Source organism: Vigna umbellata, chromosome 4, assembly GCF_029865625.1.
Source record: "Vigna umbellata cultivar VRB3 chromosome 4, Vumbellata_1.0, whole genome shotgun sequence".
In the NCBI taxonomy this organism is placed as follows: Eukaryota; Viridiplantae; Streptophyta; class Magnoliopsida; order Fabales; family Fabaceae; genus Vigna; species Vigna umbellata.
In genome coordinates, this window is record NC_142168.1 from 73,333,315 (window position 1) to 73,353,682 (window position 20,368).

At 31.3% G+C, this 20,368-nt stretch overlaps 1 protein-coding gene across 7 annotated transcripts; it reads right to left on the minus strand.

Moving 5' to 3' along the window:
- Window positions 1-5,268: 5,268 nt before the first annotated feature.
- On the minus strand, window positions 5,269-20,356 carry LOC148201213 (disease resistance protein At4g27190-like). 7 transcript variants are annotated; one of them, XM_088111604.1, is made up of 15 exons: window positions 18,861-19,029; window positions 18,654-18,748; window positions 12,004-14,815; window positions 11,250-11,647; window positions 10,467-11,160; window positions 10,184-10,287; window positions 9,561-9,758; window positions 9,411-9,485; window positions 9,125-9,259; window positions 7,298-7,599; window positions 6,901-7,118; window positions 6,851-6,861; window positions 6,693-6,761; window positions 6,393-6,524; window positions 5,269-6,095 (listed from the first exon to the last, which is right to left on the minus strand). In XM_088111604.1, exons 3-15 carry the CDS (start codon window positions 14,780-14,782, stop codon window positions 5,427-5,429), a joined length of 5,784 nt encoding a protein of 1,927 aa, XP_087967730.1. In that variant the 5' UTR covers window positions 14,783-14,815; window positions 18,654-18,748; window positions 18,861-19,029; the 3' UTR covers window positions 5,269-5,426. The 7 variants fall into 7 exon arrangements, with proteins under 7 accessions (XP_087967730.1, XP_087967728.1, XP_087967727.1 ...); XM_088111602.1 differs by lacking the exon at window positions 18,861-19,029 and adding an exon at window positions 20,281-20,356 and having other exon boundaries at window positions 6,851-7,118; window positions 18,654-18,732; XM_088111601.1 differs by having other exon boundaries at window positions 6,851-7,118; window positions 18,861-19,028.
- Window positions 20,357-20,368: the final 12 nt, after the last annotated feature.

A 20,368-nucleotide genomic window follows, 5' to 3' on the forward strand; every position in this document is an offset into this window, starting at 1 on the left:
TATGCTATTTTTATTAGGTAATAACATTAACTAAAAAAAGTTAGATTCCACCCGCAATTGAATAAACAATAACCTGGAAAACAAAGTTAGAATACTTACAACATGCTATTTAAATTATGATGAGAGAAAAGTTATTCTAACATTAATTTTAAGAAAGCAACCTACTTTTATTCTTGAATTCCAATTGTTTTAATATACGATTTACCCACAAAAATAGATAGAAAGATGGTTAGTAATTGTTTTACAAATTTTTTATTTTGATAAATTGGGAGTGCAATTTATACTAATTTTATTCTAACAATGTTGACATTGATAGCAACCATTTGTAACAATCCAAGAAGCAAATAAAAGAAAATAATATTTAACAGTTTATTTTATTCTATTATTTTTGGACATTTTTCAATTCTTTTCACTATTTTCAAAAGTTTTAATAGTAAGGGTTCCATTCATCAAGAGTAAGGGTTCATGAAGAATAATGAACCCTTGAACTTACATTAGAATGTGTTTCTTGAGAGTGCTGGACTGAAATTGGTGACGATTTAATGGCAACGGAAACAATATGGTGGTGCCGAGGTTGAACAAGAGTGAAAATGAGCACTCTCACAAAATTAAAAATATGTACTTTACTATAAGCAACCTCGAGGGTTTGACAATATTTATTATTTCAAAGAAAGTTGAACATAATAAAATATAAGCGTCCACATATTCATGGTTTTCAAAAGGATAACTTACATGATTCTCTATTATCTTATGACTCCAAACTTTGTATTTATTTGTTTATGTACATAGTATAATATGTAAAACTCAATGAAAATTAGATATTTGAAAAAGGTGATAGTTGTTAGAATCGTTATTTAAAAAGAAAAAATAATCATTAAAGTAAACTGCAGCATAATTAGTTATAATTTTAGAAACAATGTAATAGGGTTTGTTTTATTTCGTCTTGATTTTATTAATTTCAGTATTATATAAGTTGATTTCCACAATGATATTATGATTTTAAAAATTTTAAATTTTTTCTTGTAATCGAGCATCTAAAAAATCGAGATGTTACAGAAATCTCATGCCGACTAGATATATGATCGAGTTATAATGTATAAGTAAGTACAAAGCTCACCTTCAGAGCTGCATTTATGAGATATGTGAATGCTCGATATCTTTAAGGTGATGTGTGTTGAAAATTCCACATTAGCTAAAGATATGCACAAATTATAATACATAAGTGAATGCAAATCTCACCTTAGTAAATTAATTTTATAAGATTAAGTTAGAATTAAGTACCACTACCTTAATACAATTTTAAAGTTGTTAAAAATTTGTCTTAGTGAAATTAGTTAAGTATACCAAACCTACCTCTTTACCATTCCGAATATCCTCAAGATAATGTATTAAAAATTTCACTTAATAAAAATTTATCCAGTTTTATGATATATATATATATATATATATATATAATTTAAAAAAAAAACTGCCTATGTTAAAAATGTTCACTACATATATGATGTATAATTGATAATGGGATGTGAAATAAAGATGATGTTTCTAATTTGGAAGTGGAAAATGATAAAAGATTACTTTACCTCATTTAACTAATACGCAGATAGAGAATGGAGAATTGGTGAGAAAGAAATAAGTATTCATCCATTATTTCAAAGAGACTCTGAAACTTTAAGTTACTGCAAATACAAACATAAAGCACAAACACATTATCTACAAAATAAACAGTAACACAGATTAAGGTAGGAATTGATATTGAATACTTGTTACTTATCTTGTTTAAAAAGATATTTGTAAAAAAGCACCATGACTTTTTTTCTTCATACATATCGAATATATTTTTTATTTTATTTTTTAACTTTTAAATAAAATTATTTAACAACAAATTTTTAAAGTATAAATTTAGGTAAAACTATTAATTTTAAAATATAATTCAAATAAAATTATACATTAAATTGTTAATGCAAAAAAAAAAAATAGTCTTTTTTAAAGACAAATTTAAAAAAGTTGAATTAAAGTATAAGGTTTAGAACGTAATTTTTATGAATGAATTTAATTTTATAGATTTAAAATTAAAATATTTAAACATATAGAACGTTATATTTACTTAATCTTTATTCTTGATAAAAAAGTTATAGATATAAAGATCAAATATTTAAAAAAAAAAATTCTCATTAATAACTTTATTTTGATAATTTAATTTTTAAATAGAAAAACTGAAATAAAATTTAATAAGAATTACTAGTAGATAAAGAATATTTATATATTAGATAGCATGATACACATACATGTCTTGTGAATAAATAGATAATACACATACATGTCTTGCAAACCATTGAGTTTCTTATCACCATTTTGGATGAGTTATATAAGTGCAAGTAAAAGTTAAAATGTGATGTTTTTTATCTTTTTATTTTGAGGGAATTATTAAGGAGAGAATACATGAATGTGACCTTAATCTAACTTACATAAAGAATTAACTCTACTTTCAAACTAAGACTTTAAGATAATGAGTTTATAGATTTTTTTCTTATATGATGTTTAATTTTGTTATTTCAACCTAATTAAAGACTTTAGACTCACATTAAAATTATTTCCAACAATCTCTTCTTCAATAATAATGAATCCCTTAAATGAGTCTTTTTTATATCATATATTTATAGTGACCTTTGCTTATACTTGCAACGGTGTTGGAATGTGTTGTTGTCATAAGCATTTAAGCTGCTTATCAAGATGAATCAACGGTTATGATTAAGGCTTTTGGAAATATGTAAGAGATATTTTGTAGTAAGGAATTTGTTATTTTATTTTATTCATATACTTTATATACAGAGTAAAATGTAATAAAATATTAAATATTTCTTAAAATAATAACTAATTTCTAACACTGAAAAATATTACTAATTTCACCTTTTTTATACACCAAGTCAGAACCTTCTTCCAATCTAATCTTAAGCACATCACCTTGTTCAACAGCCTGGGAATCTGGTACCACATCCCCACTACTACACACACCTGTTTAACAAACTTAAATTGCTCGCCAGAGAACAAAAAACTCAGAAACTGATGCTATCAATCTTGTAAGAATTTTACATGATGTATACTCATCTAAGAATATAATCTTACCTCTTAAAATTCTCATCTATTTGTCTCCGTGCAATGTCCTCTCCCAGCTTAGGATCCCTCGCCACAACACGTTGACGCATTTCCTCTACCCATGAACTCTCAAATCCAACTAAAATAGCTTCTTCACATAGTTTATAGAACTCTTTTTCTCTTTGAGGAATAATACTATATGTAGAAATATGGGAAATATATTATTATTAATTTTCTGGACAAACTATCCAGAACATACATATACAAACACAACACTTTAATTTCTCAAACTCATAATAGTAAGAGCACACTCAAAGTAACTCACAAGACACAGCAGCCCCCTCTTAGTTGCTTACGGTAGTGAAGCTTCTCTTTCTCACACAAATAACTCTCACATACAAATAGCACAACCAATTCTCTCTCTTCTTTCTTCTCCACGGTGCAGACACTTTGCAGCACACTTCTCCACCCTCTCTCTCTCTTTTTTTCAACCACGGTACACTTCTCTTATACCACACTACATACAAATCATATTATTATTGACCCTAGCGGCTATGAAAAAAAAGCTAAACATTATAGTAAGACTTAAGGCATTGGAAATAGGTATGAATGAGAACTTCCTTGTGCAGCTTATTTTGAACTCATTATCATTTAGGTATAGGCTATTTAGTTTATATATAGGAATTTGGTTTCATAATCTAAAATTGATGTTAGGTTTAATCCTTTTCGACATCTCCAGGGATTGTCTCAGATAGGTCCTCGTTTTCTAAAGTGTATCAAAATGATCCTTAATTTTGAAAATTGAAATCAATTGAGACCTTTCCGTTAAGTTGGTTGAACGACGTTAAAGAAATTAATGCGTGGGTTGCTGAGACTACCAAATAGTACTGACAGATTACTGACATGGCTTAACGGTGAGTTTTTATATTTAAAAAAGTTAAATTTTTAAATCAAATTGCAACCATGGTAGAAAACATCCAATTCATCCCCCAATCCATCCTCCACAACCCCGAACCTTTACTTCGCATTGCTTGAATCACTCCAACACGCAACACAACAGAATAAAACCACACTTTCTCAACACTCTAACAACCATATATACCTTTTTCTTAACATTTCCTTCTTTTCTTTTCCACCAAGATAATGAGTGTTCACAAGTTGTATATTTGGATGTTAGATTTACAACCGCTTAGGAATAATTTAAAAAAGATGTCTAAAACTCTAGTTACCAATATTTTAAATATAAACGTTTTTTTTAGAACTTGAGGTATTTATATGAATTGTTGCTTATCTTAATTTTTCTATGAATTACATTTGGACATGATTGGATGAGTTAAACTTGATATAATTTGTTACTTTTAACCATTGTGACGAAATGATTTATATCATAAATTATTTTAATTAAATTAGCCCAACCTATTTTATGTATTGTTATGGTACATTCGTTATAATTATATTGGATACTCTAGAAAGTATCAAGGTAATTTTGCAACAATATATATATATATATATATATATATATATATATATATATATATATATATATATATATATATCTATAAAGTTGTTTCTAAATGGATAAAATCTTTAATTATGTTGAAGGTTGAAATATTGGTGTATGGTTATATGTAGAAGATATTAAGTTATAAAGTGTTACATATGGTTATAAGCCAATTCATTTTTAACAACTTATTTACTTATTTTTAACAATTAATCAACTTAATTTTATGAAATTATATAGCAATCATTAGATTTGTTATAAGTAAAAAGAATGAACAGTAATTTTCAATTTTAACTTGATAAAAAAATATTAGAAACTCCATAGTTGATGTAAATCACTTTTCTCCAAGAGTCTCCAATGATGTTATTTTCACTAGAGTTGCCGAAAAGTCCTCAAATAGATTGGTTTGTTCCAAAAGTGTCGTACTTATTTCAAGAGGTCCGAATTGTGCACAAACAAAGATCTGTGGCGTTGATATTTGAATAAAAAAAATGAAGAAGTGAATATCATTAATCTCAAAACAGAAAAGGTATTGCGAGTGGCTTTGAGCACTTCCTAACTGTTGGTGATGAAGTTTACTTCCATAATACGAGATGAAGTTTAGTAAATGATATCGCAGTACTCTTTTTAGTGAAGATGTCATTATTTAGGTCCAAAGGAAAAATAATATTAAGTTACATAAAAGAACAAATAGCCTCTTTGATTTTTCGTAACACTCAGCAGCAAACAAGACAACAGACATACAACAAAATGAAACAATTAAAATATAGGAAGTAAATTGAAAGTAGTTGATGAGAGCAACCTTAACAATAACAATGAACAACGAAAACCCTCACGGGATATTTGTAGCAGCCATGCGATTGAGCTCATATTCACTACACAAATCTGACCATTTGTAAGCCACGTCAAACAATTCTTGCTCAACTTTTCTTTTATCTTCCAACATTTGAGATCTGTCCTTCATCACATTTTCAAGCTCCTTTTTGTACCCTATAGTTTCCGCAATGCATTTATTCTTTTCCTTCTCCAAAGATGATAAGGCAGCCTCATAAACTTTTATTTGTTCCTTCAAAACAACTTCCTTCAGTTGAGCTTCATTGTAGAAATTCTCTGCCTCAGAAATTTTGGAAACAAGAGTAGTGGCCACCTCATTCTGACAAGCTTCAAGCTTTCCCAACTTGTCGGTGGTAGCAAAGCCTTGCTTAAAAGAGCGTAGAATGGTTGGGAAGTGTTGGAGCATAGTGTCTATAATACGTTTGAGTCCATCTGATAGAGTCACATCTTTGAAAGGAAGGTTGGACAGCAAATTAAGAGTAGACCAAAGACGAAGAGTGTCAGTTTCAGAGCTAATTACGTCCTTCAGAGACATCTTCATAAACTTTTCTAGCTCAGCGAGGGTCTTTCCCACTGGGCTATCTTCACTCTCTTTTTCTGATGCAAATAAGCTTATGACATCGTTGGTCCCAATGCCTGCCTCAGTTTGGCTGCTCCTAATTTCACTCTGGGAGGAATAAGAAGAAAGCATACAACAGACAAGACATTAGCATCAAGCCATAATAGTTGCAAAACATTTAGTTTCTTAATACCAATTTTGATAAAATCATAGAAAAATAGGGAGTAGAAGTTAAACTCTGAGGATGATGATAACAAATTTATTAAATTTAAATCCCAATTTGAAATTCAGTGTGTTTTGTTTTTCTTAATTTCATTTATGCGGAAAATGATAAATCAGAATGACAACATCATGTTTATATTGACCAAATAAGTTGGAGATGTGAATTGTTTAAAATAAACTTACATGTGGATATGATTTACTTTGGAAAGTAATTTTCTGGTCCAACTGAGTGTTAACAGGTGGAGAAAGAATTGATGAGGCTGCCATATTGGTGTTCTTTGCTATGATTTCCTCCACAGTAACTTGCTCAATTCTCTGCACAAGAACAAAAACATATGTAGCTTTGCATACATGACTACTTGATGTGGACATTTGATGGTATTTTGTTTGTCATTATTGATAGAAGGTGGACATGCATATTAATTTAAAACAATTGATGGTATTTTGTTTGCCATTTAGCAGAGGAATCTTGGGGCTACTTACAATTTCTCCAAATGGATTTTGTTGGTTCATCAAAGACGGTTCAATAATCCGCTGTTTGTCCACCAATGCCTAAACGAAGTAATGAACATGTGTAAAATAACTATACTCTCGATACTTTTATTTCATCAAATACTCCGAAAAATATTTATTAGACTCACATTTTCGGGTGTTTCACGTAGAGGCATATTCAAACAACTTGGAGTTGACCTTTCAACTGGTTGTGAGCTTGTTAATGTTGTTGCTATTCTTGGTATTTCTGAAGTGGAAACTTCTGCAACAAATTCCTCCTCTGCTTCTTCATTTCTCAGGGTCCCAATGTGGTCATTAGAAGCAATACCTTCTTCCAAGCTAATCTTAGGCCCATCAGCTCGTTCAACAGCCTGAGAATCTTGTACCATGTTCCCACTACTACACCTGTGTAACAAACTTAAATTCCTCGCCAAAGAAAAAAAAACTAAGAAACTGATGCTATCAATTTTGTAAAAATTTCATATGCCACCAAATGTATATCTAAAGAGAAACATATATACATTTTAATTGGGCATCAATAAAGTCAGTAATATTCATTCTTTACATTACACAGTTCAAAATTTAAATAGTCATACCTCTTAGAATTCTCTTCTATTTGTCTCTGTGCAATGTCCTCTCGCAGCTTAGGATCCCTCATGACAACCCATGAACTCTCAAATCCAATTTCAACAGCTTCTGTGCAATCTGGACTTGGCAGTATTCCTGCCTTTCCTTCATTCATCTTATCATCTTGTTCAACAACCTTGGAATATTGTGCAAGTATGTCCACGCCACCAGACTCAATGTGAGTTGCAACACCACCTCCAATGCCAATGTCTTCAACACCCTCTGCTGCAGGCCCCTCTTTAATACTATCATTTCTTACGTCCCCAATCTCCTGTGTATCACAAATTGAAAAAATATGATTGAGTTAGTGGCTCTAAAGTTTGAAAGCACCATTTCTTTTAATGTTCATCACGTGGTAGTATGAGCTATTTTTAGTGGTTTTCTTAATATTATTTCGTTAAGTGCATGCTGTTCTGGAAAGCCTCCTTCACCGTTTGATTCCTGATACACCAACTTTGATTTGAATTATTGAACAAGCAAGGTAGGAGTTAGTCTTAATATGAAAAGATCCAATTTTATGTTCAGTAATTGTTGCACTTATATGCTTAGGTATTTTATGCAGAGAAGTTGCCATACAAATAGAGATGGACTTCTAAATTCTAGAACAGTAGTTGGGTACTGCTAGTCTATCACTGATGCTAGAACTTTTCCAATAAATGTGTCATTTTCACCAATACAATTTCAATGCTAAACCTAAATTTGGTAAGGTAACTATCATTATAACTAGTCCACTAATTTCTTTCAGTGATATTGTTTTCAGTGACGAAAAATATGTTTTTAGAATCCCCTTTCGGAATCATTTTTCCGCATAACGGTTTGACAATGTTTTCTCCTTTCCGGAATCCATATATATATATATATATATATATATATCTTTTCATTTAACAAAGGAGTTGGATCATACAACTTAACCCAACTCAATCATAATAATATTAACTTAATTTATTCACTATATAAGCACTCTTTTAATGTGGTTGTTATTATTAATTACATTTTACATTTTTGTATGTTATGTTTTATAAATGTTTATGAACTTTATTATTGATGACGAAATGATCAGCAATACGAAAAAATAAGTTATCCGATTCAACTACAATGTACTCGAATGAGAGGTTTTAATCCTATGACTTGGTGTAAATACAATGGACATGTTCTTAAGTGAAGTAATTGATGGATTTTCAACCGAATAATTTAGTCGGAAGATTTAACAATGATACGAATATAAGTCTATAGAAAACAAGGCAAAGGGAAAGTTCACTAAGGTGTATGAAAGAAAGAAGTGGAAACCCATTCTATGGGGCACCTGCACACACCCAATGACTGAGATCTTAACAGAAAGAATTCTTTCTCTGTTTTGAGGAGAGAGAAAGGGAAGGGGCAGAGTGAGCAATAATACAAGACTGACTTTTTTTATCTTTTTCCCTTTTCCGTGTTCATTGCTATCAAAAACCAATGAGACAAGTTAAAATTTTCACATCTAACATCTTTTTTCATTCTGTACTTATAGTTACCAAAGCTACCTTGAATATGATATCACTAATATATCTCCCTACCATCACTTATTTAGTGTCATTAAAATCCTTTTAGGTTTAATAAGTCTTTATCCCACTATTACGATCACACTATTATCAATATATAAAATGTGAGTGTGTGGTAGCAAACATATTCAATTTAAATTCCAACGTAGAAATTCAGTACTTTTTGTTTTTCAATTCCACTCCTAAAATCAGAATGGCAACATCCTTTTTATTCTGACCGAATATGTTAGAAATGTGAATTGCATAAAATAAACTTACATGATGTGGATGTGATTTACTTAGTAAAGTAACTGTTGGATCCAACTTAGAGGTCGCAGATTCGGAAAAAATTGATGAAGCTGCCATATTGGTGTTCTTTGCTATGGTTTCCTCTACGGCAACTTGCTCAATACTCTGCGCAAGAACAAATGATATGTAGCTTTGGTGTAATAAGTTGCAGACTTCATTTCTTTTTTGTGACTTATACTAGCAGAGTCATTGTTGATGGCAAGTGGATATGCATATTAATTTAGAATAATTTATGGTATTTTTGTTTGCCATTTACCTTTGGAATTTCACCAAGTGGTTTTTTCTGCTCCATCAAACACGGTTCACTAGTGTGCTGTGTGTCCACCAATGGCTAAACAAAGTAATAAAAAGGTGTAAAATCACAATAGTCTCATCCAATACTCATAAAAAGATTTATTAGACTCACATTTGAAGGTGTTGGCTTTTCAACTGTTTGCGAGTTTGTTAATGATGTTGCTATTCTTGGTATTTCTGAAGTGGAAACTTCTGCAAAAAATTCCTGCTCTGGTTCTTCATTTCTCGGAGCCACAATGTGGTCAGTAGAAACAACACCTATTTCACCTTCTTTATCAACCAAGTCAGAACCTTCTTCCAAGCGAATCTTCTGTGTATTACAAATTGAAAAAGTAGGATTGAGTGAGTGGCTCTAAAGTTTGAAAGGAGCCCTATATATTACTATTGCTTCTTCAAGTGCATATTGGTATGGAAAACCTCCTTCACTCTTTCATTCCTCATACACCAACTTTCCTTTTAGAGCAGTAGTTGGTATTGCTAGTCTATCAGTGATATGCTATAACTTTTTTTCAATAAATGTTGTCAGTTTCATATTTACAATGCAAAAGCTAGGTTTGGTAAGAACTTTGATGGTACATTAATTTTAATGGATCACATTGATTTGTTTTAATAAAAAGGAGATCAAATTTAGTACGTTAAATTGAAAAATGTTATTCTAATAATGAGACATTATCGGCTTTTTTATTTTATTTTATTTATATTCATATTCATATTCATAGATTGGTTGGTTCTGACCTGTGATGAAGTGAACTCACTGCTATCATTAATAGCTGAATAGTCGTATATGGATCTTACTATGGCTTCAAATTCCCAACTACCAACTTCAGTGTTTATGAAATCTGTAGAAAGATATATATATATATATATATATATATATATATATATATATATATATATATATATATATATATATTAGGAAATTCACGTGAAAATGAAATTCATAACAAAAAGGAATACAACCTCAACTTTCCACGATGGATCATTATATCAATACAATTAACATAATGTAAAGAATTACCTTCAGAAGGAAAATCTTCAAGGAGCTTCTCAAATGTAGTTGTTGAAGTCAAAGAGAGTTTTGGACATTTGTAGACAATGCAATTCTTTACATTATGCAATTCAATCTCTTGACTGAAGTTTTCCAGATGCGTAAATATTAAAAGTTTGAGTCTTGGAAGCTCAACTTTAATCTTAACTTGTTTACATCCAACAAGCTCTTCTAGTTCATTGGCTCCATTTATGGCCAGAAAATGAAGATTGGGAAGGTCATTAGAAGCAGATCCAGAGAATAATCTTTTCAACTTGTGACAATCATCAACATGCAATGCTTCTAGTTTTGGGAAGCATGGTTGAGGAGAAAGAATATTAGACAAATTTCTATCCCCTTCAATTATTTCTCTTAATTCTTTGCATTTCCTTATCTTCAAAAGCTTCAACTCTGGTAAGAATCTTACAACAGACTTTGGAAAGATTACTTCCAACTTTCCACAATTCCATATTTCTAATGTGGTAAGATGTTGGAGAGTAAGCGAATTGTTGGGACCCACCCAAATATAAGTCATTTGAGGTAGAGAAATTAACATCAAGAACCTTAAACTCACTTGTTGGCCAATCATTTCATGTTCATTAAGACAAAAAATACGTTCTGCATCAGAATCCGTTATGTTTAGAGTTTGCAAAGTGGGGAGATGGTTCTGAATCCCTTTCGGATCCTGTAGGACATTAAGAGCAAATGTAAAAACATAAACGAAAAAAGAAAAATTAATTAATAATCATAAAAAGAAAAAAAAGACAAGACTACCTCAAGTTCAAGTACTTGTAAAGCAGGAAGCTCAATTTGAGTATTATTTCGACTAGAGAAGTCTTTCAAATCAGCAGCCTCTTTATTTGTTATATCATTCAATTCTCCAACAAAAGAAACAGGGAATATACCCTCCAATAACTCACATTCACTGATATGTAGCTTTTTCAAACTTTGGAAGATTGAAATATCACTCTGACAATCAGGCTCATCCTCAACAATGCTTTCCTCCTGATTTTTGTTGACCCTTTCGTGAGTTACTATATCCTTCAAACTTTTGCACCCTCGTATGTACAATTCTTCCAAAGAAGTCAAGTTCTTAGCTATAGATGCTGTAAAAATTGAGCCTAACTTCCCACAACGTTTTATCTTAAGGCCTCCAGGGCTGGATAGAGTTCCTGAAAAGCAATTATAAATTAAAAAAATATTGGTTTCTAGGAACTAAAATAATCGTACAAGACAGTTTCCTTTAAATAATTTTAAATTTGACAAACAACTTCACATGCAAATATAATTGTCTATAATTTTAAATGAGACCAATTTTGCTTAACAAGTAATTGATTTAAGTAAACGTAGATTAGTAGTGTCTCGAGTTTGAACCTTACTAACGGAAAATAACATCGCAATGAAACAATATATAAGTTCGAAGCTACATGTGTCACCATTTTTAACTAAGGAATACCATGTAATGTAACTAGGCTATGCTTCACAACTGTTGTTGGAATTGAAGGGCTATAGAAATATGGATGCTTACCTTCCTCTATTACTTTATCACCGTCTGTTGATGGAACAATATCTCCAATTATTTGATCTAGCTTCTCACATTCTTCTATCTCAACAACTTTCAATTGAGTTAAGCCTCCAACAATGTTGGCTGGGAATATATGTTTTAATTCTCGACACCTATATATCTTTACATCCTGCAGATTTTGGAAAATTTGTACAGGATGCCCTGTGGTGAATTCATCTTCACCTTCCTCCGTTTTGTCATCATCTGCTAATATATACTTCAGTTCATCACATCTTGATATTTTTAATATTTTCAATTTTACAAAGTTTCGAGCAAGCACATATGTGAAGAGAAATGTCAACCGTGGACAATCACTTAAATGAAACTTCTCTAAGTTCTCAAAAGGTCCATTGGCAGGAAGAAAACAATGCCATATAACTCTTAGATTTCTCATGTTCTCAATTCGAAGCGTATGCAACTTGGAGAAGAGAGTTACCACCTCACTTGAGTGACTACGAGTGTCAATCAAACATTCTAACTCTTCAGAATCATGTATCTCCAACTTATTCAACTCATCCAAACCTCCTCCTTCAATTTGAAATATATCAGGGATGATATTTTTTGCACCTCCATGAATAGTTGCCACAAATAGATCCTTTGCTCTTTTTGCCAAACCCTTTATTACCTCATTTGATATGTCAAAATGGTTAAGTACTAAAGTTCTGCCATGAATGTAAATATCTCCATCACTATAATGATCAAAGTAACGAGACCCTAATACAATTCCATACCTTTGCAGTGTTTCGGGAATGCTAAACGTCTTAAAGAATTCAATATTTTCTTCACTGTAAGCATCCCATTCTCCTTCAATTTCAATGATGTACAACTCTTCCAAAAGCGGGATTCTTTTAATCACTTCAAAATTCTTCACTTTAATGTTACATCGCTTTAAGTCTAACAATTTTAGTGTAATCGCAACATCCGTTTGTAATTCAGGAAATGAAGGCAGTAAACAATTATATAACGAGAGACTTTGAAGATTCTTCATACCGCCAAAAAATGAGAAGTCGCTCAATTCATAATTCGCAATGAATAGACAACGAAGATTTGTTAATGTTTTGAAAGATATTGTTGACAATCGTGTTTTTCCATCCTCATCGTTTTGAAGAATCAAAACTTTGAGCATTCCCATTCTTTTGAAAATCCCATCAAATTCTTTCATCTTTGTCCCTAAACATAAAAACTCAAGATTGGAGCAATCCAAATCATTTGGAAATTTCGCACACCATAGATATCTTACTGAATTTTGTTCCACTCTAACATCTTTTTCCACTTCACACTTGATAATCTTATTCTCATCTTTTGCTATTATGTGGGCCACATCACGAACTATGTCATGCATTTTGACACATTCATCATCTGCATCCAACAATAAACAACAACTAACAAGCTTAATTTTAGCTGCAATCACTTCACTCCTTGCCTCTTCATATGAGTCAACTTCTCCAACTACACCTAATCCTATTGCACATCTTGTTAAAATTTCAATTTCAATTTCAGAATCTTCAGGAAACACAGAGAACAACAAGAAAAGTGATTTAGCTTCTTTAGTATCTAAATTATCATAGCTTAGTTGTAGACACTTGTATGGATCAATCAAACCTTTCTCAATATTTATTGGCTTGGAACGTCTTAATTTATTTAATGCAACCCTCCATACCGTCTCAGGTTTTTCCTTCAAACTACAAGCAACAGCTGCAATGGCAACCGGCAATCCTTTACATTCATTGGAAATTAATCTTCCCAGATCCTTTAAGGTATCAGAGGTGGCTTCTGTTATAAGTGCTTTATTTTGGAAAAGAGTCCATGCTTCTTCATCCGTTAAAATTGGCAAGTAAATCTTTCTTTGACAGTCCATTAAAGTACAAACTGCTTCTGATCTACTGGTAATGAGAATCTTGCATCCTTTATGGTGTTCAGAAGAAGGAATCCCAATACGACCAAAGTCAAGGTTTTCCCACACATCATCGAGAATTATAAAAATATTTTTCTCTTGAGTTAATCTTGAGCACAATCTTTGGGCTCTCTGCATTTCTTCGGTTTCTGGAAATTCAAATTGCAGTGAACTTGCTATTTTTTCTTGAATCCTCCGAACTTCCACGGTACTAGAAACAGGTACAAAAAGAACTTTTTCAAAAAGATGCTCTGCTTCTACGAACTTCCTAGCCTCCATCGCTAATGTTGTTTTACCACAACCCCCCATCCCATACAACCCAATCATGGAAACATCATTATTTTTCACTGCATCCAGTAGTTGCTCATAAGCAGATTGTCTACTCTCAAAATTCATGCATTTTTCTGAAAGCATATCAAGGGTGTTTGAAGGAAGCGTAGCGATGCGGTTAAATGGCACATATTTTCTGCCCTCTTCAATGACCTTTTCGAGGTGCATAGTTTTGTTTGCTAACTTTTTTCCAACATGATATCGCCAAATCCAATTTGGGCAGTGCCCAAAGCAACAATGTTTTTGTGTTTTTGCCTCTTCAAGCAACTGATTGACATTGTGTACATCATTGATAGCATCTTCCAGCCATTTGTCCACAATTTCACTAGGCTTTCTCGCTTGTTTCTTGTTGTGCGTAACAAATTTTTGGACACTATCTTTAGTTATAATCAAATTGCTCTCTTCTTCTTCAAGCCTTTTGACGAAATTTTTAAAGCAACAAGGATAACGTAATTGATTTAATGCTCCACACACTAAATCTCTTGAAACAGAAGATGCAAAACCCAAGAGACACTCCATCAATTTATTCCAACATATACAACTTTCTTAAACCTGAACAAGTAAAGATAAACGCATTTGTAAGTCTTGCAATTATATTTAGATGAATAGATAATAAAAAGATTTTAAAATAATTTATTTCATCTTTCAGTAGGTAAAAAGTTATCAAGCGTAATAATTAAATTTAATGTTTTCTATTCTAAATAGTCAATTATGGGATACACAATAAAAAAAATCTAAAAACTTTAATCATTGCTTAAAATTTTTAGGTTTGATTAGAGTTTTTAAATTTATTTTTCGTCACTTTGATAATTTTGTGGAACATTTTTTTCTTAAAATAACGTTTTATAAATGTTTTAACCTCCCACCATTAAAACATAAATCATGTTCAAACATACAAGTATGTAGATGAGAAGATGTGTTAAATAGAAAAAGAAAAGTGTACCAGTACAAAATATATTTAACCAAAGCTTAAACTAAAACATTATACTTTTTTTTGTAAGTTTAATTTTTCTATATTTATTTAAATTCATATCCACATTTTTAGATTATATCAATTTTAGATAAAATGTAAAAATAGAAAAAGAATAAAAATACATAATTCCTTAAAATGTTAATTGTGACAGAGGATCTGGGAATTACGTTATTATATGCATGATCCGATTGGTTACAAGAGTTCTACACTTTACACCGAAAATCACTCTATAAACAATTCGTTATGCAAAACTATACTTTCAAGTCTTCACCTTCTGTTACTTGTATTAATTCATTATAATGAAATATATTAATTCACCGTTTTCCTCACTTAAATAGTTAAGATCAAGTTTATCGTATACCCTCTCTTCAAAAAAATTCCGTTAATATAAGACACTTTGCTTTCTTATCTATAATTTAATTTTCAATTTTTTCTTTTCAACACAAAATCTTCACTTTAATTCCTTATTTTCTTTAAGACTAAATTAATTTTTTTCAACAGTTTTTTGCATCTATTTGGAAATTTTGAGTGAGGTGCCATGTGTATCATAATTTATCCGAACTTCTATTATAAGGAAATGTAACTTATCTAAGAGGCCAATTATAAGACTAGTTAATTATTGACAAAGGGATTAAATAAAACTATCAAGAATCTTATGAGAAAGTCATGAAAATATCAACTCGTGGTACTGAATCAATTAGGAAAATACAAACTTCAATGATTACATAATATTAATTAGTTGAGTATGAGTTGTCTTTCCTTGTGAGATTAAGTGGTTCAAATGTATTAAGTCATATATATATATATATATATATATATATATATATATATATAAATAAAAGAGGAGTTCATCAAGCTTCTTTATGACTTCCAAATACATAATTTTTTTTTGTTTTAATTTTAAGTTGGTATCAAAACATGTTGCTAGTCTATGTAATTTTCGGTGCATTTTTTTTTAGTCTTTTATTGTCATCAGTTATCGTTGTAGTTTTCATTAATGACCACTAGACTGAGATTGTCTCTTCAAGCATCGATCACCCCTATTAGAATCAGAAGGAGAAACATTTCTAAGCAACGTCACGCACATCAATTATAGAGTGCTTCGAGGTGCGTGAATCCCACACACTATCGCCTAATCATCTGATCTTCTCTAGATGACTACCATCTCACTCGTTGAAGTAACCCCAATAGGTTCCTTCCACGTGTCTTGTTTAGAGTAAAGCTATCAAAATGGGTCACAACCCGCGAGTCAACCCGGCCCACCACGGGTTTGAGCCGGGTTGGGTTAGAAAAAATTGTTTTTTTTTATGCGGGTCAGATTTCAACCCGCCTCGTTTAAACCCAGCTCATGTGGGTTGAACCCGTGGTGGGCCGGGTTGGCCACCAACCCACCTACCTAATTTTATTTTATTAAAAAATAATTTTAATTTTATAAAAAAATATTTATTATTTTGTTTTTGCTTGAAAAAATTATTTAAGTTTCTTATTTTCAAAATTAATTAAACACTCATGTTGGAAGTGAAATTTGTTTAGATTTGTATTATAGAAAGTTTGTAATTAAGTGAGCTAGTGAGCCAACTCGTTTACCCACCAACCCGTGGTGGGTCGAGCCGGGTTCGAATTTTTCTGGCTCGCTAATAAATGAGCCGGGTTGGGTTGACTCACTAAGTGACCAACCCGCGGTGGGTCGGGTCGGGTGGCCCGTTTTGACAGCTCTAGTTTAGAGGTCATTTGGTGGACTCTTAGTCACAAAGAGATTCACTCTTTCTTGTGGATTGAAGGTTTTTTCTATAGAACCTAGTTTTTGCCTTTAAAGACTATTGTTTTGTTTTCAAAAGCTGTTTTTAAAATGTCTACTAGACCTATCATTTTTAAAAATCCTACCATTACTATTGAAAAACTAAATGAAAAAAATTATAGCATTATTGAAATATAGTTCCTTAACCAAGGTCATCATGACCACCTTGACCAAGATGGAAAGCAACGTACCTCTTAAGAAGATTGAATAATGGAAGCAAGTTGATTTTCAATTGTGTGTCGTGTTGTGGCAATATGTGGAACCAAAGATTTTGGTTTCCCTTGGAACTTTTAAAATTTGTCACTTCTTTTCGAAGAAAGCTCAAAATATTTATGCAATGATATCCAATGTTTCTGACTTCATAAATAGACTTGCATCCCTTAAACAAACTGACCATGATATGATATTCTTCATGACTGAAGCATAGTCTGCAATTGAAGAAATAAAGATGTTTTTGGAAGTAGTCTTTGGATTAAATAAAAAAGAAACTTGACAATTACTATATGATGATGATCCTCCATTCTCTACATCAACAACTTACATTTCCCAATTAATGGAAGGTCAAAATTCGTGGGTAATTGACTCAGATGCTTTTGATCACATGTTTGGTAATACTTCTTTGTTCTCATCTCTTTCTTTTCAAAAATAAACACATAGTTAAGACTACTCATAATGTAGTGCTTGGTGCAAATATTATTGCTCAACATTGGGAGATGTCATCTTAACTACATGTTTTCTTATTAACAAGATGTCATCCTTCTCTCTCAATAATAAGGATTGTCCCCCTATGTTGTGAGATTTATAAATGGTTTTGACGTGGTGGGAAGCGACGTTGCCGTCATAAGGTACCTTGTTAGTGTATGATAGTGTTGTCCTTTATTGTATGAAAATCAACTTGTTAGTGAAGTTATATGTGCGGGTTGGTAATAAGTGGTGTTTCGTCACTTTGGCCTGAATATATTTTGTTGTTGTCTTGTTGTGGATTTAATCTGTTTAAATTGTTATCTTGTTGTTCCTACATACTTTGAAGATGTGTGTGGGGTTGGGTATTTTTAATACTCGTTCTAACATGTGTGACATACTTCATGTCCTTGAATACCTCGGGTTGGGTGGTTATGTGTGAGTAGTGATTATGGTCAAGGGTAGTAGCTGTGGGCAGGTTTAAAATACCTTGAGTGTTACTCTTTTCATTGCGCAAGAGCAAAGAGTGATTGATGGTGAAGTTTGGTAATATCTGGGGAATTTGAGGGTTCTCTGCGATGTAGTGGAAAGAGGTCTTTTGTGACGAAAAGAGCGGTAATGGTTTTCCGTGAATATTGTTTTTCTTAGTGAGAGAGACACAGTATTCAATCAAACATGCAGTGTAGTGGTGGTTGTGATTCTTTAGAATGTCTTCCTGCCATATTTCGTTAATTCGGAGTTATACCTTTCCTCTTTCGAGGGGTAGAAAGGTAGTCATCTTTCCTCTTTCGATGATGTTAATTGCATATGATTTTAATAAAAGCTGCCAATGTTAAAAATGTTCATGTTCTACATATACGATGCATAATTGATAATGGGATGTGAAATAAAGATGATGTTTCTAATTTGGAAGTGGAGAGTGATAAAAGATTATTTACCTGATTTAACTAATACACAGAGAGAGAATGGAGAATTGGCGAGAAAGAAACAAGTGATCATCCATTATTTCAAAGAGATCTGAAACGTTAAGTTACTGCAAATACAAACATAAACACAAACACATTATCTACAACTTTCATTGAAAAGGAAACGATTAAAATTTCAAATAAGAGCAGAACAGAAGTTAACTTTACACTGATCGATACCTTCAGAGAGATGAATGTAGTGCGTTGCTTGAATCTGAGTAGAGAATATGTCATAGAATGCTCAGACTCACTACTGATGCAAGAGATAAGAATGAAAGCACACCGTTTTTCTAACCCTCACCATTAGTTTTCTTCCTATTCTCCTATTATTAATATTAATTCTGCGTGATCGAGGCATGTATTTCTTCGAGAAGTCTTCATGGTTTATTTATTATATTGTTGTGTATCAGAATTCAGAATTATTATTATTAATTCTGCATGATTGAGGCTGTAACTTCCACTTGTATGTCTTTGAAAAGTCTTGGTCGTTTATTTATTATTTTTTAGTGGTGGGTGCTATTACCGAGCTACCTACCGATTCAAATCTTGTAAACTTAATCTTTTTTTTTTTTGCAAAATTTGCGTGTTCGAGAAATTAATTTGCATCTAAAATAAGTACCTTGAAATTTTTTTTAGCATAAATTTGGCTACCACAATTTACTTAATTCACTAATAAACACACAACAATACGATTTGGTTATGTGGTTATATATAACCTTGTAAAGTCTGAGTATTTGGCTTTTTAAAGTTAAAAAAAGAGGTTTAATTAAGTTTTGAATTTATGATAAATTTAATAACTCTCAAATAAACTTTTATAATTTATTGAGTATTTAATAAAATTATATATTTCAAGTAACTCTTTATATTTGATTCTGTTATTAATTATATATATATTTGATGTGGTAGCTAAATGGGTTATGTTGTTAAGTGGATGATGTAAATCTTGTTTGCTCCTCGTCTTTCTTTGCTTATTGTCATATGTAATTTTATAATTTTATATCTCACGCGTTAATAAATCCTTAAACTTTCTTATAACTTTTTTACCAGAAAAATTAGTTATCACAAAAATTGATAAAGAAATTTCTAACAATGTCAAAGATCATCAACAGCTGTCCACGTGCATGTCAACTATGAGAAATCATGCATAAACAGTAAAATTCTCTTTAATAATGAAAAGTACACAAAACGTCCTTTTAAAATTCTTATATTTTTTGAAAGATATTATTTAAAATGCATTATAAAAAGTAAACGAGAGAAAATTGAATTTCGTATTCAATTTTATAAAAAGTAAATAAAAATAGAAATTGATGATTCTTCTCTTTAGAGTGACCGTTTAAAAAAATTAGATAGAGTGAAATAAACCATTAATAAAACTAATTGAACTTACATATAACACAACACTTTAGAAGAAAAAACTTGTTTAAAGAAAACTATTTTAAGACAATGTTTAGTTAAGTTTGATTTTTTGACAAACACACAAATAAAACTTCATATATTAACTATTTTTTATACTCGTGAATTTATAAAAATGTAGGTAAAATTATTAATTTTAAAATATAATTCAAATAAAATTATACATTAATAGACAAGCTTAGGTTACCTCCTTTAACAGATATGCAGAGAAGAATGGAAGAATTGGCTATAAAGAAACAAGTGATCGTCCATCTCTTCAAACAGAGACGCTCAAA

Coding starts and splice junctions, on each gene's coding strand:
- LOC148201213 (XM_088111602.1), bottom strand. CDS start 14,782: ATGGAGTGTCTCTTGGGTTTTGCATCTTCTGTTTCAAGAGATTTAGTG. Junction 9,759..10,183: donor GTGAGTTCACTTCATCACAG/GTCAGAACCAAC, acceptor TGTAATACACAG/AAGATTCGCTTGGAAGAAGG. Junction 9,486..9,560: donor AAAAGCCAACACCTTCAAAT/GTGAGTCTAATA, acceptor TACTTTGTTTAG/CCATTGGTGGACACACAGCA.